This window comes from Melozone crissalis, unplaced genomic scaffold (genome assembly GCF_028551555.1).
Source record: "Melozone crissalis strain CALT ecotype California unplaced genomic scaffold, PUWL_Pcris_2 ptg000042l_1, whole genome shotgun sequence".
NCBI lineage: Eukaryota > Metazoa > Chordata > Aves > Passeriformes > Passerellidae > Melozone > Melozone crissalis.
The window spans coordinates 60,592,124-60,613,103 of NW_026535820.1; the positions used below are offsets into that span (position 1 = coordinate 60,592,124).

General features: G+C 39.2%; 1 protein-coding gene across 3 annotated transcripts in view; it reads right to left on the reverse strand.

The window, feature by feature from the left end:
- Positions 1–648: 648 nt before the first annotated feature.
- Positions 649–20,980, reverse strand: part of KIF13A (kinesin family member 13A) — a 105,036-nt gene continuing 84,704 nt past the window's right edge. Inside the window, exons 26-40 of one of the 3 annotated variants that reach the window (XM_054284808.1) lie at positions 20,507–20,545; positions 19,126–19,225; positions 18,908–19,034; positions 17,721–17,776; positions 16,497–16,621; positions 15,251–15,427; positions 14,756–14,848; positions 13,787–13,939; positions 13,280–13,357; positions 12,116–12,163; positions 11,539–11,650; positions 10,444–10,595; positions 9,783–9,866; positions 3,410–4,496; positions 649–2,546 (exon numbers count right to left, since the gene is read on the reverse strand). In XM_054284808.1, the coding sequence (XP_054140783.1) occupies positions 2,260–2,546; positions 3,410–4,496; positions 9,783–9,866; positions 10,444–10,595; positions 11,539–11,650; positions 12,116–12,163; positions 13,280–13,357; positions 13,787–13,939; positions 14,756–14,848; positions 15,251–15,427; positions 16,497–16,621; positions 17,721–17,776; positions 18,908–19,034; positions 19,126–19,225; positions 20,507–20,545 (2,718 nt within the window). In that variant the 3' untranslated portion in view covers positions 649–2,259. The remainder of the gene's footprint in view (positions 2,547–3,409; positions 4,497–9,782; positions 9,867–10,443; positions 10,596–11,538; positions 11,651–12,115; positions 12,164–13,279; positions 13,358–13,786; positions 13,940–14,755; positions 14,849–15,250; positions 15,428–16,496; positions 16,622–17,720; positions 17,777–18,907; positions 19,035–19,125; positions 19,226–20,506; positions 20,546–20,980) is intronic. The other 2 variants (XM_054284806.1, XM_054284807.1) reach the window with 2 other exon arrangements.

Below are 20,980 nucleotides of genomic sequence, written 5' to 3' on the forward strand. Positions count from 1 at the left end.
TAACAGCAGAACTCACAATGGCATAGGTTATGTGAAACGGGTACAGAAGGACACAAGGTTGGCTTGCTTTGGTCTCTTTGGCATATACAGATCACCTACTCCAAGAGCACAATTATCCCAGTGTTTCTGAAGCAATCAGTCATGCATTCTGTATTCTCAGCGGTCTGAAACAATGAAGAGCCCAGCTGATGCTGGCTGATGCTAACCTGGTGTAACTACTGAATGTGTGCCATAAGAAAATAGCCACACTCATTTTCAAAATTGTTTGTACTGGTCCTGGACAAATATGTTAATGCCAATGTGTAAGTAGATTTCCTAAAATGTTTATAAAAAAATTAAAGTGACATCTAAACTTAACTTCAAGACACTGGGGTGTTTGGCATTGACACCTGGTAGTGTTCCACAGTCATCTGTGCCCGATAAAATAATTCTGCATAAAATCTTTTTCTACTACAGTAGTTTCCTCCAGCAGCAGTGTCATTAATGCAGTGAGAGCAACTCACTGTGGACACCAGAAGCATGAACTGTTCTGCAAAGATACACATTTCAAAATCAATTGACACTTAAGAATTCTGCAGTCTTAGAAGGGACAAAAGCCAAGGCAAGGGCAAGTGCACTGCACTTCACAGCCCCTGCTTTCACTGCCTCCTCCAGCACATTGCCCTCCCAGCTGCCAGCAGCTGAGGTCTTTATATATTTAGCAATGATCCTCTCTTGTCTGTCTTCCAGGAACTTGTCCCATCTCCCCTTGACCCACAGGATTCTGTTCTCTGGCAGGAGTTTCCTGGCTTCACTCCCTCTCCTGGGAGGGATGGGGAAAGCAGAAGGTGAGGAATGTGTATCCACAGGGGCTGCTATTCTCCTCTGAGGCTCATTAGTAAGATGGGTTCATACCATCCAGTTGTCTACTCCAATCACACTATCCTTCAGCATTTTTATCAAGTCCTTTGCATCTGAGCAGCGCCAGCTAGAAACAGCTCCCTCTTTGAGCATGCAGCCTAATTGTACCAAACACAAGGAAAACTTTTTTTTTTTTTAAATCCCAAGTAAACAGTCTGTATTCTAACACACAACAGTTCTGCACCAATTAAATACAGTATGGCAGTATATAAATTACAGTTCTTTACAGTAAATAGTAAAATACGAGAGTCCGCTTACTGTACACAACAATCAAAGAAAGAACAGCAGCTTTCAGTAAGGTCCCAGGTATCTCAATCATCCACTTGCTAAGGAACAAAGAAAAGATACAGCAGGCCATTCACTTCACTCAGTTTTTACCATGTTGCTTTACAAATATCCAGAACACTTGTACAGGCATCTACAGTATCTACATGTGGAACAACCTTCTTAGGAATTCATGAGCACCAGACATAAATCCCTCCATCATTCCCATTATTAAAATAAACTTTACAGATTAAAATTACTTTAGCAGGTTCTATTTCATCTTGATAATAAACCAGCAAGTAACAAGTGCAAAGTTTGCAGTCATGATTCATTTACTGCTTCTTTATTTCCCATTTCTCCCCACCCCACATCCAAAAAACCCCAAAACCCCCTAAAAAACCCAGAATGTTGTCCTCTCACACCCTTGCAGTAATACTGTTTCTGCAGTCAAACTGCCCAGCTGGCTTTTGCTAACATGTGAAATGCCAGACTCATAGCTTCAGGCATCGTCAGTCATTCCCATGCCAAGTCAGCACAGTGGCAGGCCTCAAGGAAGACAAAACATATGAAGCAGTTGGATATCTCAGTGTGCTTAAACACAGAAGGCTGCACGGTGCCCAGTGACTGAAACGAACATGGCACCAAGTTACCAGTTAAAACATTTACAATAGAAAGATATAAACAGCAAATATGTCAGTCTAAAACAAGTTCTTTGGTAATTAAGAACAGCGGTGGGGGTTTTTTTTTAAAGAATACGGATTCACATCCTGGTTTTTCCTCAATAAAATATCTTTTGTTGTTTAAAATATATCTCCCAAGTTGTTGCGTAACAAATAGTCCAGTACCTCAGTTATCTACAATCAGCTTTAACTGTGTTTTAGTGTGCAGCCGTATCTGCCCACTGGCAGACAAACTATAGATACACATTCATATATATATATAATATATATATTATTTATAAAAAATTAGAGCATTAAGTCAAGGACTCTAGAGAATACACATTCCATATGGACAGGTTAAAATGTACAATAGCTTCAAAAATCCGTAGAGTTTTCTACACAGTGATGCGTGTAGTAAGTGCAAAAATACTGCGGTTTAGTTAATCCAAGATTTCCTGTTTTCCTGTTTCCTAGAAAAAGCAGAAGCCGCTGCATCTCCTGAATGACAGAGGACGTCTCCTCCTGTCTTGGGAGTGGCTGATGAGCCTTGAAGCACAGAACTCTTCCGTTTCTCTGAAGTGGAAGATGCCTGAGATCGGGAAGTGCTATTCCATTTCCTTGCAGGAGCTGGTGCTTTGCTGAGGCGCCCGGGACGAACGAACACACCGTGCCGTGGTTTGCAGTGGAAGTACTCTCTGCCTTTCACAATTCCATCGTGCTTCCCTTCAATGGAAAGAAATGCACAGGATTAAACGCTGGTGCTGCCATTAGCACATACAATTGAGGCGCTGAAGTGTGAATAGCTTTGGTTATCTGTCAAATAGTCAAGATTGTTCCTGCTGAGTGACAGAGCCAGATGCTCACCATACACTAGGGAGAACAAAACTTGGAAAGGAGGGCTTAAAATGTGACCAAAGAGATGATTTTCTAAAATATTGCTTTGTTAACTAACAGTTTGAAAAGCCAAGCTTGTGTTCATGTTGCAAAATAAACTGTCCTCAAAACCATTTGCTTGCAAAGCTTAAAATTTAGCTGGAGACAAACTTCTGGCATAAGTGATGTTACCTGTTAAACTACTAAAAACATATTTTTTAATTGCCTGAAGCACTTCTATAGAAGTTTCATAACACTTGCAGAGCACTGACTTTTTCCAACCCCTCTGAAGTAACAGAAAACCTGTGCTCTGGAATTCATCTTTCCCCAGTGGAAAACAATACATCTCTAAAAGTCACTGACACCAAACCTATCTGACAAGTGAAGCACACTGTTGATACTGTTCATGAATGTGTACGCATTGATTTCAAAATAACATGTCAACTTCAGGTTTTGCTTGTTTCTCTGATCTGTAAGAACAGATGGGTACCAATGGGGAACTACCACAACATGCAAAAGCAGGGCTTTCAGACAGTTAAAAGTGGATCAGAGCATCCCCAGAACCAGAAAGCTGACAATTGGGTGTATTAGATACCAAGCTTCAGGAAACGGGAAATACTTCCCAGGACTGAACTGGACAGAATGATTGTACTGTGACTTTAAAAATTGGTCACACTAGCTGCATAGATAACCCAGAACACATTTAGTCTTACCCAGCTGAACATGGAGTTCAACACCAACCCAGATTCCAGCTGAAAAGTCCACCGTTCCAACGTATCTCACTGTGCCCATCTTATTATTTCCAACACAGACTTGCTCGCCCACGGCCACCCAGCTGGGCAAGACGTGGGCTGGATCTACAGAAGCACCTTCTTCACAGTCAGAACCGTCCAAGTGGTCCTTCGTAATAAAATCGTCCATGGAAGTGTCGGGGTAAGTCTCAGGCTCTGAAGAGTCTTTCAGCAGTCCAGAACAAAAAGGGCTTTCCCCAGCATCCACAAGCCAGCTGTCACCTGCTGCAGAGCTCTGCTGGCCCGGGCTCTGCCCCTTGCCAGGGCCCCGGGGTGACTCCGAGGCGCTCGCTCCGTTAGAGGACAGAAGGGAACACGACTGTGGAGCTGTTGAATGGTCAAAGTCCTTCCCATCTTCAACGCCCATGAACTCAGTAAAGGAGTGATCTTCCAGAATGTCTGTCGTGTGCTCAATCGTCACCTCGCGTGCTGAAAATTCGATGGTGTTTTTGCCATCCAAGGAACTTAGGGCTGAGAGGGATCCAGCTCTGGGTAACTGCTGAGAGTCTCTGTCAGCGGCACTGAGTGTCAGTGGTACTTGCTCTGTTAAGGCACTGTTTTCTTTCAGTGGTACCCCAGGTAACTTCTCTCTCGCTAACTCCTTTTCTGACTCTCGACATTCCTTGTTTAAGGAAGATCTTAAATCATGTGCAAGGGATGATCCCAAGGGATCAGTAGAGTCCAGCTCCTTGGAGTGACTGGCTAGCTGGTCTGTGCTATCACTACAGGGAACAAGCATGTCAGACAGGGTGGCATTAGAGGCACTGTGGGAAAAGTAGCCACTAGTGATGCTGCTAGTGGTGGGGCTGCGGGACACCTCTTTCTCAAGAACACGTGAGCTCATGAAGTCTGATTTAGAGGAAAACCACTCCCTGTTCTCCAGGCTGGCATTGTAAATACTGAAGTCAGCAAACTCCTCCGGTACATAAGGCCGGAAATTTTGAAAACTTTGTGGACTTATCAGTTTCTTATTAATGGCCTCCAACTCACTGTCTTCCTCCTCAGAGTCCTGCAAATGAGAAGAGGAATTAGGATTAGGAACCTGTGACAGTGAGGTTCCCAAAATAAACTAACCATCCTTGATTTTTTCCTTTCTGAGCATGGAGAAATATGTACCTTTAATAGTCTTTATTCTGAAGAATGGAGGACACCACTGAAAAGAGCTGCTGGGAGCATGTCCTATCTACACCGAGCTATTCAATTTTTAGAAAATAAACTCAATTTTTAGAAAATAAAAAGTTACATATTTTCATACACAAAATTTTTTCCCCATGATTTAGACTAATTAAACCTACAGAAGGTATTTTATAGAGTTAATTCACTACCTAACAAGATAAACACAAATATGGATGGTAACGGCCTTAAAGAGTCCCTGCTGCAATACAGGTTATTTAAAACTCTGGGATTATTAAAAACTTTGCACAGTGGGATTTTCTATTAACCTGATATCAGCAAGGCTAAATAATTTTGCTTACCCCTGGCTATCACAGCTGAATATGTTCAGGATGTTTGAATATACAAGCAAAAAGATCAAATATTACAGCAGATCTTCAAGGAAGCATTTTTATGCAGACATGTACGTGTTTGGAGGGAAATAATTGACACTAATCATCCTAGCAGAATTTGGAGGTGCCTCTCTGATGTGTGGGGATGCACCATGGCTAGACCACAGATGTGGCTTTCACAGAGTCCATATGAAGCTGAGAACTTCAGTCTGTAAAGATGAATCTGAATCTGGCAACATGGTAGGGCTGCTCCCCCAAGATAAAATACTGCAGGCAGGACTCTACATGGGTGCTTTTTTAAGTACTTCCTTCATTATATACATATATGTCTTCATTTACACATATATATGCAGGTATAAAAATAGGTGTATGTATACACACATATATATAGTAAAAATGGTTAGTTTACAGGAAATTTTGACTACAAATAATTGTATTTTAGGAAAAATCAAAATGCTGATGTCCTTTAAAGAAACTGTAGCACCCATTGTTTCTCAGTTCCTTTATCTGCATCACAGATTTCAAATTCTGATCAAGGCAGATCCTGTGTGATATCTCAAGTGCCTGGATGCTTTCAGATACCTGCTGTGATTCACCAATGTCAAAGGAAAAGCAGAACAGTTAACCAACAGTTAACAGAGTACCAACACATCAGTTTAAACATCCTCTTGAAAATGTTTCCTCGCTTCAAAGTAGCCAAGACTGCTCAAATAACTTTGTATAACAAAGCTTCCAATGCCCAGACAGGGAACAGATTTGCTCAGTTTGCCCATGTCAGAATAATCACAGAATTGTTTGGACTGGAAGGCACCTCTTGAGGTCAATTAGCCTAATCTCCCTCTGCTCAAGCTGGGTCAGCCAGAGCAGGTTGTCCAAGACAGAGTCCAATTGGGTGGGTTTTGAGATCTCTACAACCTTCCAGCACAACTCATTCCAGTGTTTGACGTCCCCCTCACAGCAGACAAAGTGTTTTCTTGTTCCATCTTGTGGTCAGATGGAATGTCATGTGTTTTGATTTGCCTCATGTCCTGCCACTGGACACTGCTGAGAAGAGTCTGCCTTGGCCCATCAGGTTGTTTTATATATTGATAAGATGCCCCTGTGACTGGTCTCCTTAAGGCTGAACAGCACCAGATATTCCAGCCTCTCCCCATTTGTCAGACAGCCTGTATCCGTAAAAAGGTCTCATGTCCATTCTTAGCAAGTTCAAACTCATAGCAAATATAATTCAGTATTGCCCATGCAAAATGGCCTCTTAAGATGATTCAATATTTTTAATAATATTAATTTTTTTGTTGGCACAGCTATCAGTATCTCAACAGGATGTCTCTACTTGTCTAAGTATATCTGACAAATCCAACCACATTTCAGATTATTAATATTTGATCAAGTAAAGGCTTGGTATCCTTTGCTTTCTAGTTTTCATGGCACTCTTCCAGAGTATTTCATACAGAATTTGGATGAAGGCTTTAGTTTGCAATTATTTATTTCTCTGAAGAGGAGCAATGGTGTTATAAAATGTCATGTAAGACTACTGAGTATTATTTATACTCTTGAAAATCTTGCTACTTACATCTGAAATGCACAGCTCCTTTAGAAGTAAAGGAACAAATTAATACCTACTTTATTGAGACTACAAATATCCTTCCAAAGCCTTATGCAAAGCATCTTTTTTGCATATTGCAGGATACCAGTTGCTCATCTCTGAGGGATATTTTCTCAATCATTCTCCTTACTTCTTCCCTTTTACCAATTTTATGTGTTCAAAGCTAAGCTTTGTTCTATGCTGAACCTTATAGTTTGGGTTTTTTTTTTAAACATTAAAAACTAAGAGTTTATCAAATATAAAGTTGAAGATTATGTATGAACTTCAAACTAATAAACATTTAATTAGGAAAGTAATTCTAGTTGATATTAGCTAAACATCCCCTTGAGATCAAAATGTATTTTTGTAAGAGTTCTTTGTGACTCCTTTGAAACCTATAAGATTCCCTATTTGACTGAAAAAACCCCGCCTTGGTGGTGTCCCTGTTCAGAATCAGACTGGATAAGAGGCTGTAACTGAGAAATGGTTCTACAGACATACAGACACTGGTGAATGATGAGGAAAGGCCAAACAAGCCACCACAGTGTCAGTCATGTGCCATTTCAGGGTTATCTGTCATCATAAGTACAAAAGCTCAGCTACAGAGAACCAGCCTTCTTACTAGAACATGGGCTATGAAGAACACTGAACAGGTGAGGAGACACCACCTTGTGACAAAAAAAAAAGATGCCCCTGGGGGGGACAAGACATATTTCCTTTCAGAGCTCATCTTAAGTTTCCTGATGGGGAAATTCCAGAAACAAAGCAATATTAGAGTTTTTCAAATTTCTGTGGATGTGAGATGGGGAAAAAAAGAAAGAAGGTGCCTTGTACAGCTCAGGCTACTGGTATAAATAAAGATAAAATCTTTGAAAAATTGGTCAAGAAATTTCAGCAACTTCCCTGGGATGTAACAGAATGACTATAATGAAAAGCAGATTTAAGAACTGGTAACAGAAAGTCCACAACAGTAAGAACTAATGAGACAAGACTATGCATCAAGTTCTAGCAGTAAAGAAGCAAAATAAGCAAGAGCACAGAGCAGCTTCCTTACACCTGTTTTGCATCTGCATTTTCAATCCCTAAATTACACCTCTCGAGTAACCTCAACAAGTTAGTTCCCATTTTACTAATTTAAAAATCAGTAATACTTATCTAGTGGTTGCACCACAGGTGCCTCAATTTTTATTGCCTGCTAGAAGGGCTTCCTCTTAGCAAACTCTCTCTTAAACATGTTAATTACTGGTAGTATTTAGATACACTTAATATGAGAACATTTAATCTGACCTTAACATAAGTCATTGTATTCCTATATTATAGAGAACATGCCCCTATATATCTATCATGCTGTTTGGATATGGCTGCAATATCAAGCATGTGTAACTACTCTCTGAAATTTCAGATCGAATGCTCTATTTCAGGCCAATCAAATAAAAATATTTTTGTTAACTGCTTCCCACCCCCCCCCCCTTCCTTTGGCAGATGTGTTTTGAATATTGGAATACTTCAGTCTAGTTAAAATACAGGACTCACTGCAGCTCTGAAAAATGGAGTGGCCTGGGAAGCCTACATCCTACAAAGGCTTCTTTCCTAAAGCTATAAAACCCCCAGAAGCATCACTTGCTAAACACAACACCCTAGGCTGTCTGGGCTACAGAAAGTAGCTTTGTCAACCTCCTCCCCACTAGCAGCTGCTCCTTCTTGCCTGTCTCCCCAGGACCCTCAAGGGTCTAAAAAGCCATCAGACAGAGGAATAGATCCAAACAAAAAACTCCATGGTAGTCAAGCCATCAGCTGGGTGGATCAGTTCCCTTGATCTGACTTCCTATGCAACCAAACAAAAAGCTGTGTTGATACAAGGGAAAAGTCAGTAGGAGTCAAGCAGCTGAGAACTGAAAGAACACCTATTTCTATGGCCCTGTTTGCTACAGCAGGTTTAGAGTGTTCAGTGAATTAGTTCCCTTCTAGCTGGCAAAGCCTGGTGGCAGGATGTTGCCCTTTCCTAGCTCTGAAAGCTTCTGTGTATCTGTGGAAAGCAGCACAGGCAGTGCCTGGGTTAATTCAGGGCATGCATGGGGTGGGACTTTGTTTTCACCCAAGGGATTAGAACTGCCCTCAAGTTGCTATGGAAAGTTTTGTAACAATTTATTTTCCAAGGGATGTTTTTTCAACCCACTAGATTTTTTTCTTCCAAATACCTTCATGCTATTTGTATCAGTGACTCAGTGCGAGTCAGCACGTCAGCTACCTAATGGAAAATTAACATGATCAAGAATAAAACAGCTGCCACCCAAACCCAGCAGCCAAGCTTCAAACATATACAGCAGAACACTCAGGATATTTTGGTCTAACAACTGACAAAACAGGATTAGAAATCCAGAACAGGTTTTTTAATGGCTTGGCTATGTGGTAGGAATGAAGATAACTGCTGAATAGAAGAGCCCATCACTAGAATTTTGTGGAAAAGTGTCCCATAGGACTTACAGGAAATAATTTGAAGGTTCTGAATTTTAAATCTAAAGCTCTGATTAAAGCAAGTATTTGCAGCCATGTTCCACAGCCCCAAAACCAAAACCATCATACAGCAGAAATGATGATACACCTTTTGTTGAAGCAGCAGTGAGAAGAGGATTTAGCAAGTGAAGATTAAAACAAAAGCCCTCCACCTCAATTTCCACCTGAATTATGATGAAGACAGGCTGCAGGTTAATTAAGAGCGGCAATCTTATTTTAGTCATATTACTTCCATGTCAGGCAATGATAAGCTTTTATAGTGTACCCACACCTAAATGCATGGTTACTTACACCAAATGGGATCATTCCATTTACTCTGGGGTATAGTCACAAAATCTAGGTAACATACAAGGTATATTAGAGTGACAACAGCACAGCTCACTAACCCATCTTTACTTGATCATTTGTGCCCTGTAAATACTACAGCCTCCCCTCTCCCCCAACCCCACAAGACATATGACATATAAACATTAAAACCCAAAACAAAACAAAAACAGAACACCAAACCCCAGTAGAGTTAGTTCCAATGACAGAATGCATTTGCAAGCCAGGCAAGCAACTGTTACAACCATAACCTACAATCAGTCACAAGTGGTTATTTCCACCTCACAACTACTTTTTCCTGCTGGAGTAGCGTGAGTGCCTCAAGCCCACCACCAGGCCTCAAGACAGAAAGTGGTACAAAACTTACAATCTTCTCCTCAGGCATGCTGCTGGCCCTGCTTCCTGCAGGCACAGCACAGCCAGCACAGTGCACCTGAGATGGAGGCATGCTCTGCAAAGGTTGAGACACACAACACATCACACAAACCACAGCTCTGACCACGGTGCTAACTGGGTGCCAAGGCAGAAAGGTGTGAAAATGTGATGAAGGTGAAACACCCATGCTGGCCATACAGACATCAAAATTCAAGTTAATGGGCAGGGGAACTCATGCACCCCTCCCAGAGTGTGAGGGTAAGAATAAAGGCCAGAATTATAGCCACCCCAGAATAGTTTCACAGAATTACATTTCATCTATTAAAAAAAACACACCAACATCTTACTGAAGAATAAAAAAAAAAGGTGTAAAGGTAATAAAGTAGTTACTGCTACTTTAAAATAGAAGTATCCTTTAAAATAGAAGTAATGGAGAATATATACCAAGAAGTTAAAAAACCCCAAAATCCACAAACCCTGTATTCAGGTAAAAAACAAAACTCCAAAAAGCAAAACTCCACCAGATATAAAGAGTGACCCAAATACTTTCACCAGAGAATTACAAAATTCTGTTGCAACAGATGCAAATGATTTGCCAAGTACACAAAATCACTCCATCTCCTATAAAAAAGCAGGTGGTTTTCAAAGATTACCTCTTGACTAAGTAGAGGTCGGCTTTCAAGTGGGGTCTTCCTTTTATGTTCCTCTTTCACTGGCATTAAGGGCTTGAAAAACTTTGGTGGCTGGGGAGAAAATGCTTTAAAAGGGCTGGTCATTAAAGTATGGGAATTCTCTGCTACACCACCTAGGTAAAAAAGCAAAAAAAGTGTATTTCAGTTCTTATCCTGACTGCGAGATCGTATTTCAAAACAACTGAAGGTTAAGCCATGCAATTAACAAAGTTGCTGGCTATAGAAAAATCTCAGTATTTAAGTATTTAACCACTGGCCTAGGCATGAAATAATGCACAGCTCAGTGAGATCCTCAGAGAAATCTGGAAACAGAAGGAAAGCAGAGAAGAGCAGTATCTGCCCCTTCCATTCTGAGGCTCCAACATTTCTCCTTTTTATCTTGGTCATAAAAGCAGTGGGAAGTGTCCTTGAAAATAGAACTGAGAAGCTCTTTGCTTCCTGTGTCTCACCTGACCTCTGCCCACAAGACTGCAAATCTGCCCTGTAACCAAACCAGCCATCCAGAACAGGCAGCATGATCAAAAAGGAAATTATAAGCAAGGAAGAAATGAATAAACCCCCAGTCCCACTTTATTGCAGCAATATTTCTACCTCCACTGCCTGTTCAATGTGACCTGAAGGAAACAAGGCACTTGTGACACACAGACAGGGAGGCACAGACAATATCCACATATCATGTAAAGAACCTGTCTAAGGACACTTCCCACTTTAATAAAAGCATCTTCATCTTTAAATTCATAAAATAACAGCAGCTGCATTTTGTTCTTTTGTGTGTGTGTGTGCAGTGTTCTGTTTTGTTTTGGGTGGGATTTTTTCTTTTTTTTTTCTTCTACAGTTTTGATTTATATTTAGCACATGCTGTCCACCTCTTTTACTGCCTTTCCTGGATGTCTTATACATTTCTCCTTTTCTCCCCTATTTCCAGCTTATGTTTAGTTCTTTAAGTAGAAGCTGAGTAAGACAATTATTAGGAAAAGAGCACTGGGAATTTAACTTTCAGTTTAATGCAGTAAATAAGAATTCACCAGCACTGTCATTACATGTATGAAATCTCACCACTGCCATCTTTGCTCTTGCGAGGTGACTCCCTGGGTAAAGTACCATAGCATGACACATCTTGGTAACTGGAACAACAGTCAGACATATCTAGGTGACTTTCAGACCAACCCTAAAAAAATAAAAACACATAAATCTGTATTACAATGACGCAGGCAAATATGGAAAAAATCAATAGGTAAACTCAGGTGGTTTTTTTTAAGAGTCAACCAAATCCCACAAACCAAAGGTATGTCAATTACTGACTTCAGACAATTTTCCTATCACACAGAAATGCATTGTTTTAAAGGCAATTAGCCGGTCAGAGAAGTAGTTAGAGTTTCACTCTGCTTCTTACACATCAGTTTATGTAATTCTAATATGAAAGGCCGAGAAGCAATAAGGTTTAATGCGAAATTATATGTAATGGGTGCAGAACTTCAAAGATACGTTACGTAAATCAATTGCTTTCAATACTATTAAAAGGAAATACTATTTCTATTTTCCTTTTTTTTCCCCCCAATTCTCAAACACATCTTGCTTCTGGTGGGGGTGGGAAATCTGGGAATGTGAGCTGTTTGTTGCTATGTTTCCCTACCTTGTCATCTTCATCGCAAGCAGAAAGATCCAGTCGACTACAGGACACCTATGGAACACCAACAGACAGAATTGCTGGAATTTATAAAGTTAGAGGGTTTTTAGGAAATGGTTAAAAAAGTATGTAGGTTTTAGACTGAAGTTCTGTTAGTATTGCAGATACAGCAGAAAAGTTTTTTAAGTAAGTAGAAAAGTTTCCCAAGCAGTAGACGTGACAAATAATAATAGGCCTCTGTAGAATTGGCTTTAAGATGGCAACAAGGTTATTTAATGTATATCTTTAGAAGGTTAGCATGCATAGAGCTCTGTTCTTTGTCTCTTATGAACCAGTCTTTATTTTAACTACCATTATGTGTGTTTTATAAGATTGGATAGAATGCCTGTCAATATGTGTTTTTCTGTGTATGATTGGCTGAAATCTAGACTGAGATGATTTTATGTCTTTCTGTATCACCCCACCCTCAGGAGACATTTTGTGTAGATCAGTGAGCTGTTAACATCATGTCTCCATTGAATGTTTTGAGACTGATGTGCTAGAAATAAAAGCAAAAATCTCTTCACTAGTCTAGTTCCAATGTTATCCATATCTAGACATTTTGCCGCAGCATAGTGAGTTCCTTTTTTAAGACGTGAGTTCCTGACACAATTAGACCTATATCTACCCTTTAACCCAATAAGAATGATCAAATGCCTACCCCTTATTTGTGAGATGTAATACCTTGAGGAAACACTATGATCATTTAGTCCTAGTAACTGTTTTGCTTTCTCTTTTCAGACCAGATTATATATAAAGACATCTACATTTCTGCTGTATGAGTGAATGAGAGAACACATAACATGGAAACTACCCCTTATATAATGAAAAAAGTTAAAGGGATTTGGAGGTAAGAGTAATATGAATCAGGGCAGGTGTCATCCTGAACTACTTCCCAAATTGATATCCTTGTAAAAGGAGAAGAATTTCAACCAACCCTCCCCTCTTTCCTGATAACTTTGTTCTCTCCTAGGACAGACAATTTTGGGGATGGGATTTCATGTCCACTTCCCCACAGGCTGGTTAGTCCCAGCACAGAGTAGTCATTACCATATCTCCTTGTGCAAGCATTACATCAGCACAGAGCCAGCAGCCCCTGCCCCATCCATGCTAATGGCAAAGGCTCCTTACGTTGTGCACGTTCGGAGTGCTGATGCTCCTGCGGATGTTCCTGGCTTTGGTGGAGAAAGCCTCTTTGACAGTGACTGCCTGTGAAAACAGAACAAAACACTAACAGCAATGCCATGGTCTCCTCAGGAGAACTGAGCAAGCAGGATAGCAACTTTTTTGCAGTGTAGCTAACAGCAGCAACCAGGGCTTGCATTCACAAATCTTAATTTGCACACACAGCCACCAAAGCTTCTGTCTGAAATTCATTCTTTAGCCTTTGCTTGTTCAGGTTCTGAGTACTACATCATTGCCAACTTTTGTTACTACATCCACCACCTCTGGAAATTTGTATTTCACAGAACTTCATCTTACATCTATCTGTCCAATGATCTCTAAAAAAAACCAACTGAAACAAAAAAAGCCACACAGTATTTTTAAAAGATCAGTCATCTCCTCTTGAATTCTCATAGTCTCCTCTGGAATTCTCATAACCCAGTGCAAAGGTTGCAAGAAATGCCTTTTCCTTGCCTGTCTTAGCCGTTCAAGGCTCAGGATGTTCTCCACTTGCAGCACACCACGTGTGTATTTCTCAATGTAGGTTTCGCCATCGGATGTGCCCTCATTCTCACTCCTTGCAGCCATCAGCGCTAAGGTCTCACGATCCTCAATTTCTTCTGTAGCCTAAAGTACAAGTTACACCATTCAAGGTTTCAAAAAGGAAAGCCAATTGTTTTAGGTCACTTTTTTGACCAGTTCAATCCAGAAATTAATTTTAATTGGTCATCTTAAACTTAACCAGCAAACCTAATTACAGTGAATGATCCAGGGTTGTTCCATAGAGATGCAAATGATGCCAAAGAGATCAAGCTTAGGAGAAGTTTTGAGCATTTGATGTAGTAAATCACTTCTAGAAAAAATGCATAAATAACCTGAAATTGTGTATGTAAAGGCTCAACTAATAACATCTTCCTAGGCAAGGAAATGTAATTTCCTCCCTTAAAATATGCTGTGATTTCCCTAGAGTTTAAAATTTAAGTGGTGCAACAAAGTGACAATTACAGGGTTTCAAGACTATTTATGTTTTCATTTGTCCAGTTTGTTTACTTTTAAAATAAATTTTACAGTACATTTACAACTTGTACAAACTTTTTTTCTGTAAAAAGTAATTTATACTCCTGTGAAACTCAGATTCCCAGTTATTCTGTTTCCACAAACCTGAACATTCCTCTGAGTACCCTCTATATTTCCCTTCAGGCACTAACAGGCTTTCAAAAATAACTTTACTACAAAAACTCAGTTAAATACAGTAGAAGAGAAAATAAAATCCCCACAGTTTTCAACTGTTTAAAGATAAATACAATCTCACACTGAACCTCAGTATTATCCACTTTGGCAACCTGCCCCATACCAGCAAAGCAGGACATTTACATCACCCACTGCAGTAGGTCAATTCTGTTGGTTTCTGTGAATTTGCCAGAGAAACAGGCTATGATTTACCTTTGGTATATTGGATACTATTTCATAAGTCACTCCACAGGCATAATATATATTTTTCAAGGATATTCTCCTTTTCAGGCTCTGGGTAAAACTCTAGAAAGAAAGCAATTTTCAGTTACTGTTTTAATAATTATTATTTATGACATCCTAAGAAATAAAAAGGTGCAATGAAAAATCTGATTATAAAGCCAATCAGAACCATAAATTACCATTTATTAAATTACTTTTTTTAGCATTTATTATATTTTAAGCACTCTTTGCAACATTGTGCTCAGTACACAACGCTACTTAGTTCAATCAGCTAAAAAATGGACAGTTCAAAGAAATACATCAGTACACACTTCAGTGCAACCTATAAAAATCTGGTTTTCATTTCTCTCTCATAAGAACTGGGGAGACCAGACTCACAAAATTAAGCAAGCAGCTAAGAAAACACATTCACTAAATTAAGAATATGAAACAACACAAGGAATAAAAGATATATAAACTTATTACCTGCTTGTTATAGATGTTGGCTGCAATCCTTTTGCGTAATACCAGTTCCATCGCAGCAGGGTGACTGAGCTGCACAGTGGTCTTCACTATTAAGTAAATTCTCTCATTTTGAGGAGTTACCCTATTGAGGTGCACTGAGTCATGGACAGAAGAGTCCCAGGCAGCAGTGGCTGAAACCTATGCAGACAAATTATGTGGAAGAAGGAAAGGGTAATCAAAGATTATATTATTCTAAAAACAGGTATCATTTACAATGATTTAACATGAAGTATAACAATTCCTTAATGAGAGAAAAATCACTCTAATTGAACAAAGTGGAATCAAATCTCCTTTCATAGTAAAGAATTTATCAGAAAAATCATAAAATAGGTGTTAAGATACTGGGGAAAATAATTATGACCACAATCCCTGCACTATGCAAACACTGTCTCAAAAGGAAGTTTTCACATGTCTGGAGACAGAAAGGAAAGCAGAAGAAAGACTGGATGAAGGAATACAGATCCTACTGCTACTACATTAGAAGGATATTAATTTCAATGTAAAATCTTCCATCTATGTTGGATTAGGTTAACAGCCCAGACAGAATAAACCTGCACCCATTCTGCAGAACTTTTTTTCCTTCCCTCAGTCTTCCCCCCAACTTTGGTGTCCTCTTTATTCTGGAAACGGTCTCTTAAACAATGGCCTGAGTGGTTGCAGGACATGGAAAGTATCAGTTAAGAAATTCCAAAATGGATTCAGAACCATTAACTTCCAACAATCCCCAAACCATATATTTAAAAACCAGTAATTACTAGCAGTAATTTGTAGTAATAACTACAATAATTTGTAGTAATGTACTAATAACTACAAATTAAAGAATTCTTATTTAAGTATTAAGCTTTGCCTAGTGCACACAATAAAACAAGTCATTTTCTCTCAAGAGTTAAGAGCCTCCAAGAGGAATGAAGAAGGAGTGAGGAAAGCAGGAAAAGGGATTTTGAGTCAGGCAGTTGAATAATTGTTTGCCAAGAGCTAAGACTTGTCATCTCTGAATTAAGGCAAAAGAGCTAACCAGTCATATCCTCTTAATTTCTAAATAATTAGGCTGGAAAAAAAAGGCAGCACTAGATACAGATGGTACTTCTAAGACAAAAAAGTAATAATAATAATAATAATAATACATAGAAGTAGGAAAAAACAAACATAAGAAGAAAGCATTTACACAAGCTGCAGTTGTCAAAAAGGAGGCTTGCTAACAATTTACCTCATCATCACTGTGTTTTATGATCGGCAGATAAAAGAATGGGCTCCCATGCTCCTTTGGTAGTATTGAGTTAACTCCTGATGCATGGGGACCTATAAGTTGTTCATTGGCACTGAGGTCATCAGCTAATGAAACAAATGTGCAAAGAATGAAATAGTTTTATATCAAAGGATATGAATATATAGAGGCAAAATTGTAATAAAGGCCTATCCATATTTCATAATACATTTAATCCTACTTAATTTATTACTATGCAGCATTTGCAGATGATTTCAGCATACAAAAGAAATGGAGAATAGCAGTTCTGGCTACATCACACTTTTAGCTAAACAAACAAAAGGTGTGCAATGACACAATGAACCTGTTTAAATATCCTGTTTGATTTTTTCTCTACTGATAGTAAAAAAAAACAAAAAAGAAAAGCAAATAACCCACAAACCACACTGAATCAAACCATTCCTTGTGAGCACAGATGAAGGAAGAGCGTATTTCACTTTCCAAAAGTATCAGCTAAAGCAGGTTATTGACACATTGCCTATATAAATATGTGTAATAGGCACCATTCCAGTGCTGGATGTGATAAGGCCTATAGATCCTCTTGTGCTTTATGTTCAGGTTTTTAATTAGACTTGCTTCCTAAACAGTCCTTAAATGTGGAGCTACCTCTAGTTTCTTGTTACTTACACTGCGTATCTGTGTACATATCAGTATTCTTCTTGCATTTAGAACTAAATACCTTGAAAGGGAGGAGACTTAAAAAAGCTCATTATAGCCCTAACACAGTGTTCATTAAATGAGCTGTTTAAAACTCTACATGAATATCAGTGGACAAAGGTCTGAAAGCATTGGGAAATTCTCTATAAGTGCTTTAATGACATGTGAATTTGTATGTCAAAACACTTACAGGACTACTTCATCTGCTGTTTGATTCAAACTAAGCTTGCTTTCTTCCATAATTTCTGTCATACAGCCTATCACTGAGTACAGTGATACTGTGTTCCCTGACTTTAGTCCTTATTCTAAAATAGTTGTACTTAATTATGCCAACATACACAACCAGAAAAAACCAAAAGCACCTTAAAAGCCATATCAGACAATGTCATTGCCAGGACTTGTTTGATTTCTTACACCTTTCAAGTTCATTCTTCCATTTAACCATTTATTGACCCAAACAAAGCCCCATTTCTCCCTCCACAAGTTTTTTGATCTGCTCTTACAACATACCATTCAGATCAAGGAAGAGGACAGGGATATGCGTTTCCATTCCTGCAGGTGGAATCCTGAAACAAAACAAACTGCTGGCAACAAAGAAGGCAAATTCATACCTAAGCTAATTTGGGCAAACAGATCTCCATGCAATATTCATTAAGAGTAACCAATGGCTAAAGCTGTTAACATTCTGATGGCTACTCTGAATGCCTGTGTGGCACAAACAGCATTTTGTTTATCTACACACAGAGCTACATCTAGTGCTTTGCCAAAACTCAATTCACACCACACAGCATGTGGCAGTTGCTGTGAGGACCAGAGTTTTAAACATCCTGTTCTGCTCCTTACCCAGTTAACTGGTTGCAGTCATCTCACACATAAAGGTCAGCACCCTCCAAACAACTGGATATGTAACTACTGGTGATCTTTATATCCATAAACACACTTTCAGCTATATGTTCACAGCATGCTTCAGGTGGATAAGGGGAAAAATGGCAAGAAAAGAGTATTGCTACATTATCCCCCGAATACTATTGGAGACATTAGTGTACACTTAATTAGAGGAGTATTTCTTGTCCCTTCTTTCCCAAACCTGACATGTTGTATTCCTCATTTTTGCATGTCAGTTGCAAAGATCTTAGTAAAACACAAATTTAAATGTGTTTTAAACTGAGATGAACTAGTTTAGTTCTAGTTCTAGAACCAGAACTAAAGAGAACTATATTACAACACTACAGTTCTCTTTAGTTCTCTTTAGCCCTAGTTCTAGAACTAAAGAGAAATATATTACAAATTCAGATGAAACAGAGAACACATCCTTTGAAATCAGTTTCTTCCCTCTCTACCCTTTATCAATGACATCACCACGTGTTCTACCATTCATCTTTCAATCATTCCTTTTCTGAAAGGAATCAAACTACTGGATAATTTTCCAAATTACATAAAATTGCAAAATACTATATTATATTCAAAGGTGATTTTCAAACCTTGAATGCTATTTCAAAGCTACCTCATGTAATATCTTAGCTAAGCAAATCTTTCTTACATTCAGAACAGCACCTGACCTTCTAAACTTTCTGTCAGCTGAATGCAGTTTGTAGTATCACAGGAGAACACTCCAAAGCATCCTCAGATTTGTACCTTGCAGAATGCACAGTTTATGAACAAAAAGCTGGCAACTCCAGTGGCTTTTCTGAACATACCAATTTGCGGGGGCACCGGGAATTCCACTGCCTGGTGCTGGAACAAACACTGCATTCCTCTCTTCCGTCAGCCCCACCCACTGCTCCACCAGCCGGGCTTCTCGCTCTATATCATCCTCTGATTTTTCTATGGTGAGAGAGATTAGGATTACAGATGAGACACACTTTTTGTGGTATAGGGCATAAAGCACTTATGATAGAGACTTCAAGCTGCAAACCTTGTTTGTTGCTGATCTTTTGGATCTGCTCATCTAAGTATTCTCTGCGTTTTATTAATGCCTCAGACCACCTTTCTCGTACACAGTTCAAATCTTCTTCCTAACACGGAAATAGAGAAGAAGGTCATGAGACTATGTGGGTAAGAATAAAGGGCAGCGAATTTTGTGGTAATTTAACCAGAATTTATATTAAATGGCTTGCACAAGGCAGAAAACTCTTTTCCCCCGAATGACATGCACACTGATTAAGTACCTCATCGCCCATGAAAGGAAGTTTATTTACTTTCAAGTTTCAGATTTCAACAGGAGAAAAGAAAATGTGACTGCCTCTGCTGCTGACCAGATTACACACCACGGGCTAATTACTCACAGAAGTGGCAATCAAACTTTTGAATAGCATATGGAAGAGGAAAACCCAGTATCATCAGTTGATCAAAAGCTTTCCTGAAGATTAGACAGGTCAGTATGCCCTCAAATCTGCACAAAATTCCATTGCTAGCAGCTGCTATCAGTGCAAGTAAAAGATTTCTCATGCAAACAAAACCCATCATGCAATCATGCTTTGTGGTATCACAGAAAATCCGGTTGGTTCTTCTCTGTGATATGTCAGGAAGCGCATAAACAGCCCGCAAGAAGTTAGTACCTTAAATTATATTTTTGAGATTGCTAGGAAACTTAACACATCATTTTAAGGGATGTCAGCATTCTCACCTAACTGGTTTTACTTCTGTTGGACTGCCTATTAAAAAGAAGTCTGCTGTGTAGAAATCTAAAATTTATTTTACTGGGGGGGGGGAATTTCCTCTTCTGCTCTTTGTCACCTTTTAAAATGAGTCTTCTGTTACACTGTATAAATTGCGCCTTATCACACAGGAAAACAGGGTCGAGGTTGGGTTTTGTGCAGATAAAAGAAAATTGCTTCACTGAGGCTTCTGTATCTACCCCCATTCACATCCTCCACTCTCACTCAAGCATTTCAGAAAACTGCACAACATAAAGGGCTATGGTATTTTTTTAGAAAACAAAATATCTTATGCTGCATAATTTGCCTGGAAAAGATGCCTGCAGCTGCTGGTTCTTTTCCCTGTGATATTCATCAGAAACTGCTTTCATTCTAAATAAGTTTGGAAGCTTTTATTCCCATAGCAATTCATGTAGCCAGTTAGGAGAGCTGACTGCAGAGTACTAGAGAAGAGAGGACACTGTAAGAGTATAAAGTCACAAGGTAAACTGAAATAGCAGTGTTTTATAGCCCAGGTAGCCTCTACAATGCACAGCACGTGTGTATTCAAAGCCGCTTTTGCTTGCTCATTTGAGAGTTGCTGGCCATTAGCATTAGCTGTGCCCCATGCCGCAGGATTGACAGCAAGAGCAGCAATACCTGGTAACTATCCATATCACCACCATCATCCTCCTCCTTCTGGTAGGAGAAAATACATTTTGTAAAACATAAAACCCATGCATTTCACTCAACAGAAATTAACACAAATAACCCAAAACATGAATACCAACATTTCTGCCGCAAAGTTGTAAAATGTTAAAATCACAACACTCAAATAGCTAGTCTTATTAAAGGTTTTTTTTTATTACACTGTCGCAGGTCAGCAATGATTTGAGTATTAGTGAATATGTTTATTTTAAAAATAAAATAATTAAAATCGCCACAGAATCCAGTGCCAGAAAAATGATTGAGCAAGCAGATAACTAATCTCAAGTTTTACAGTTTCATCTGTATCCAAGGTTAGAATTATTTGTGGAACTGAATGCAAACCTTCTTCAAAAGGCACCTTGCTTCCCTGGGTGGCCCATTCCACTTGTTCTTTGCCATCACTGTTAAAATCATGGTTTATTTCCA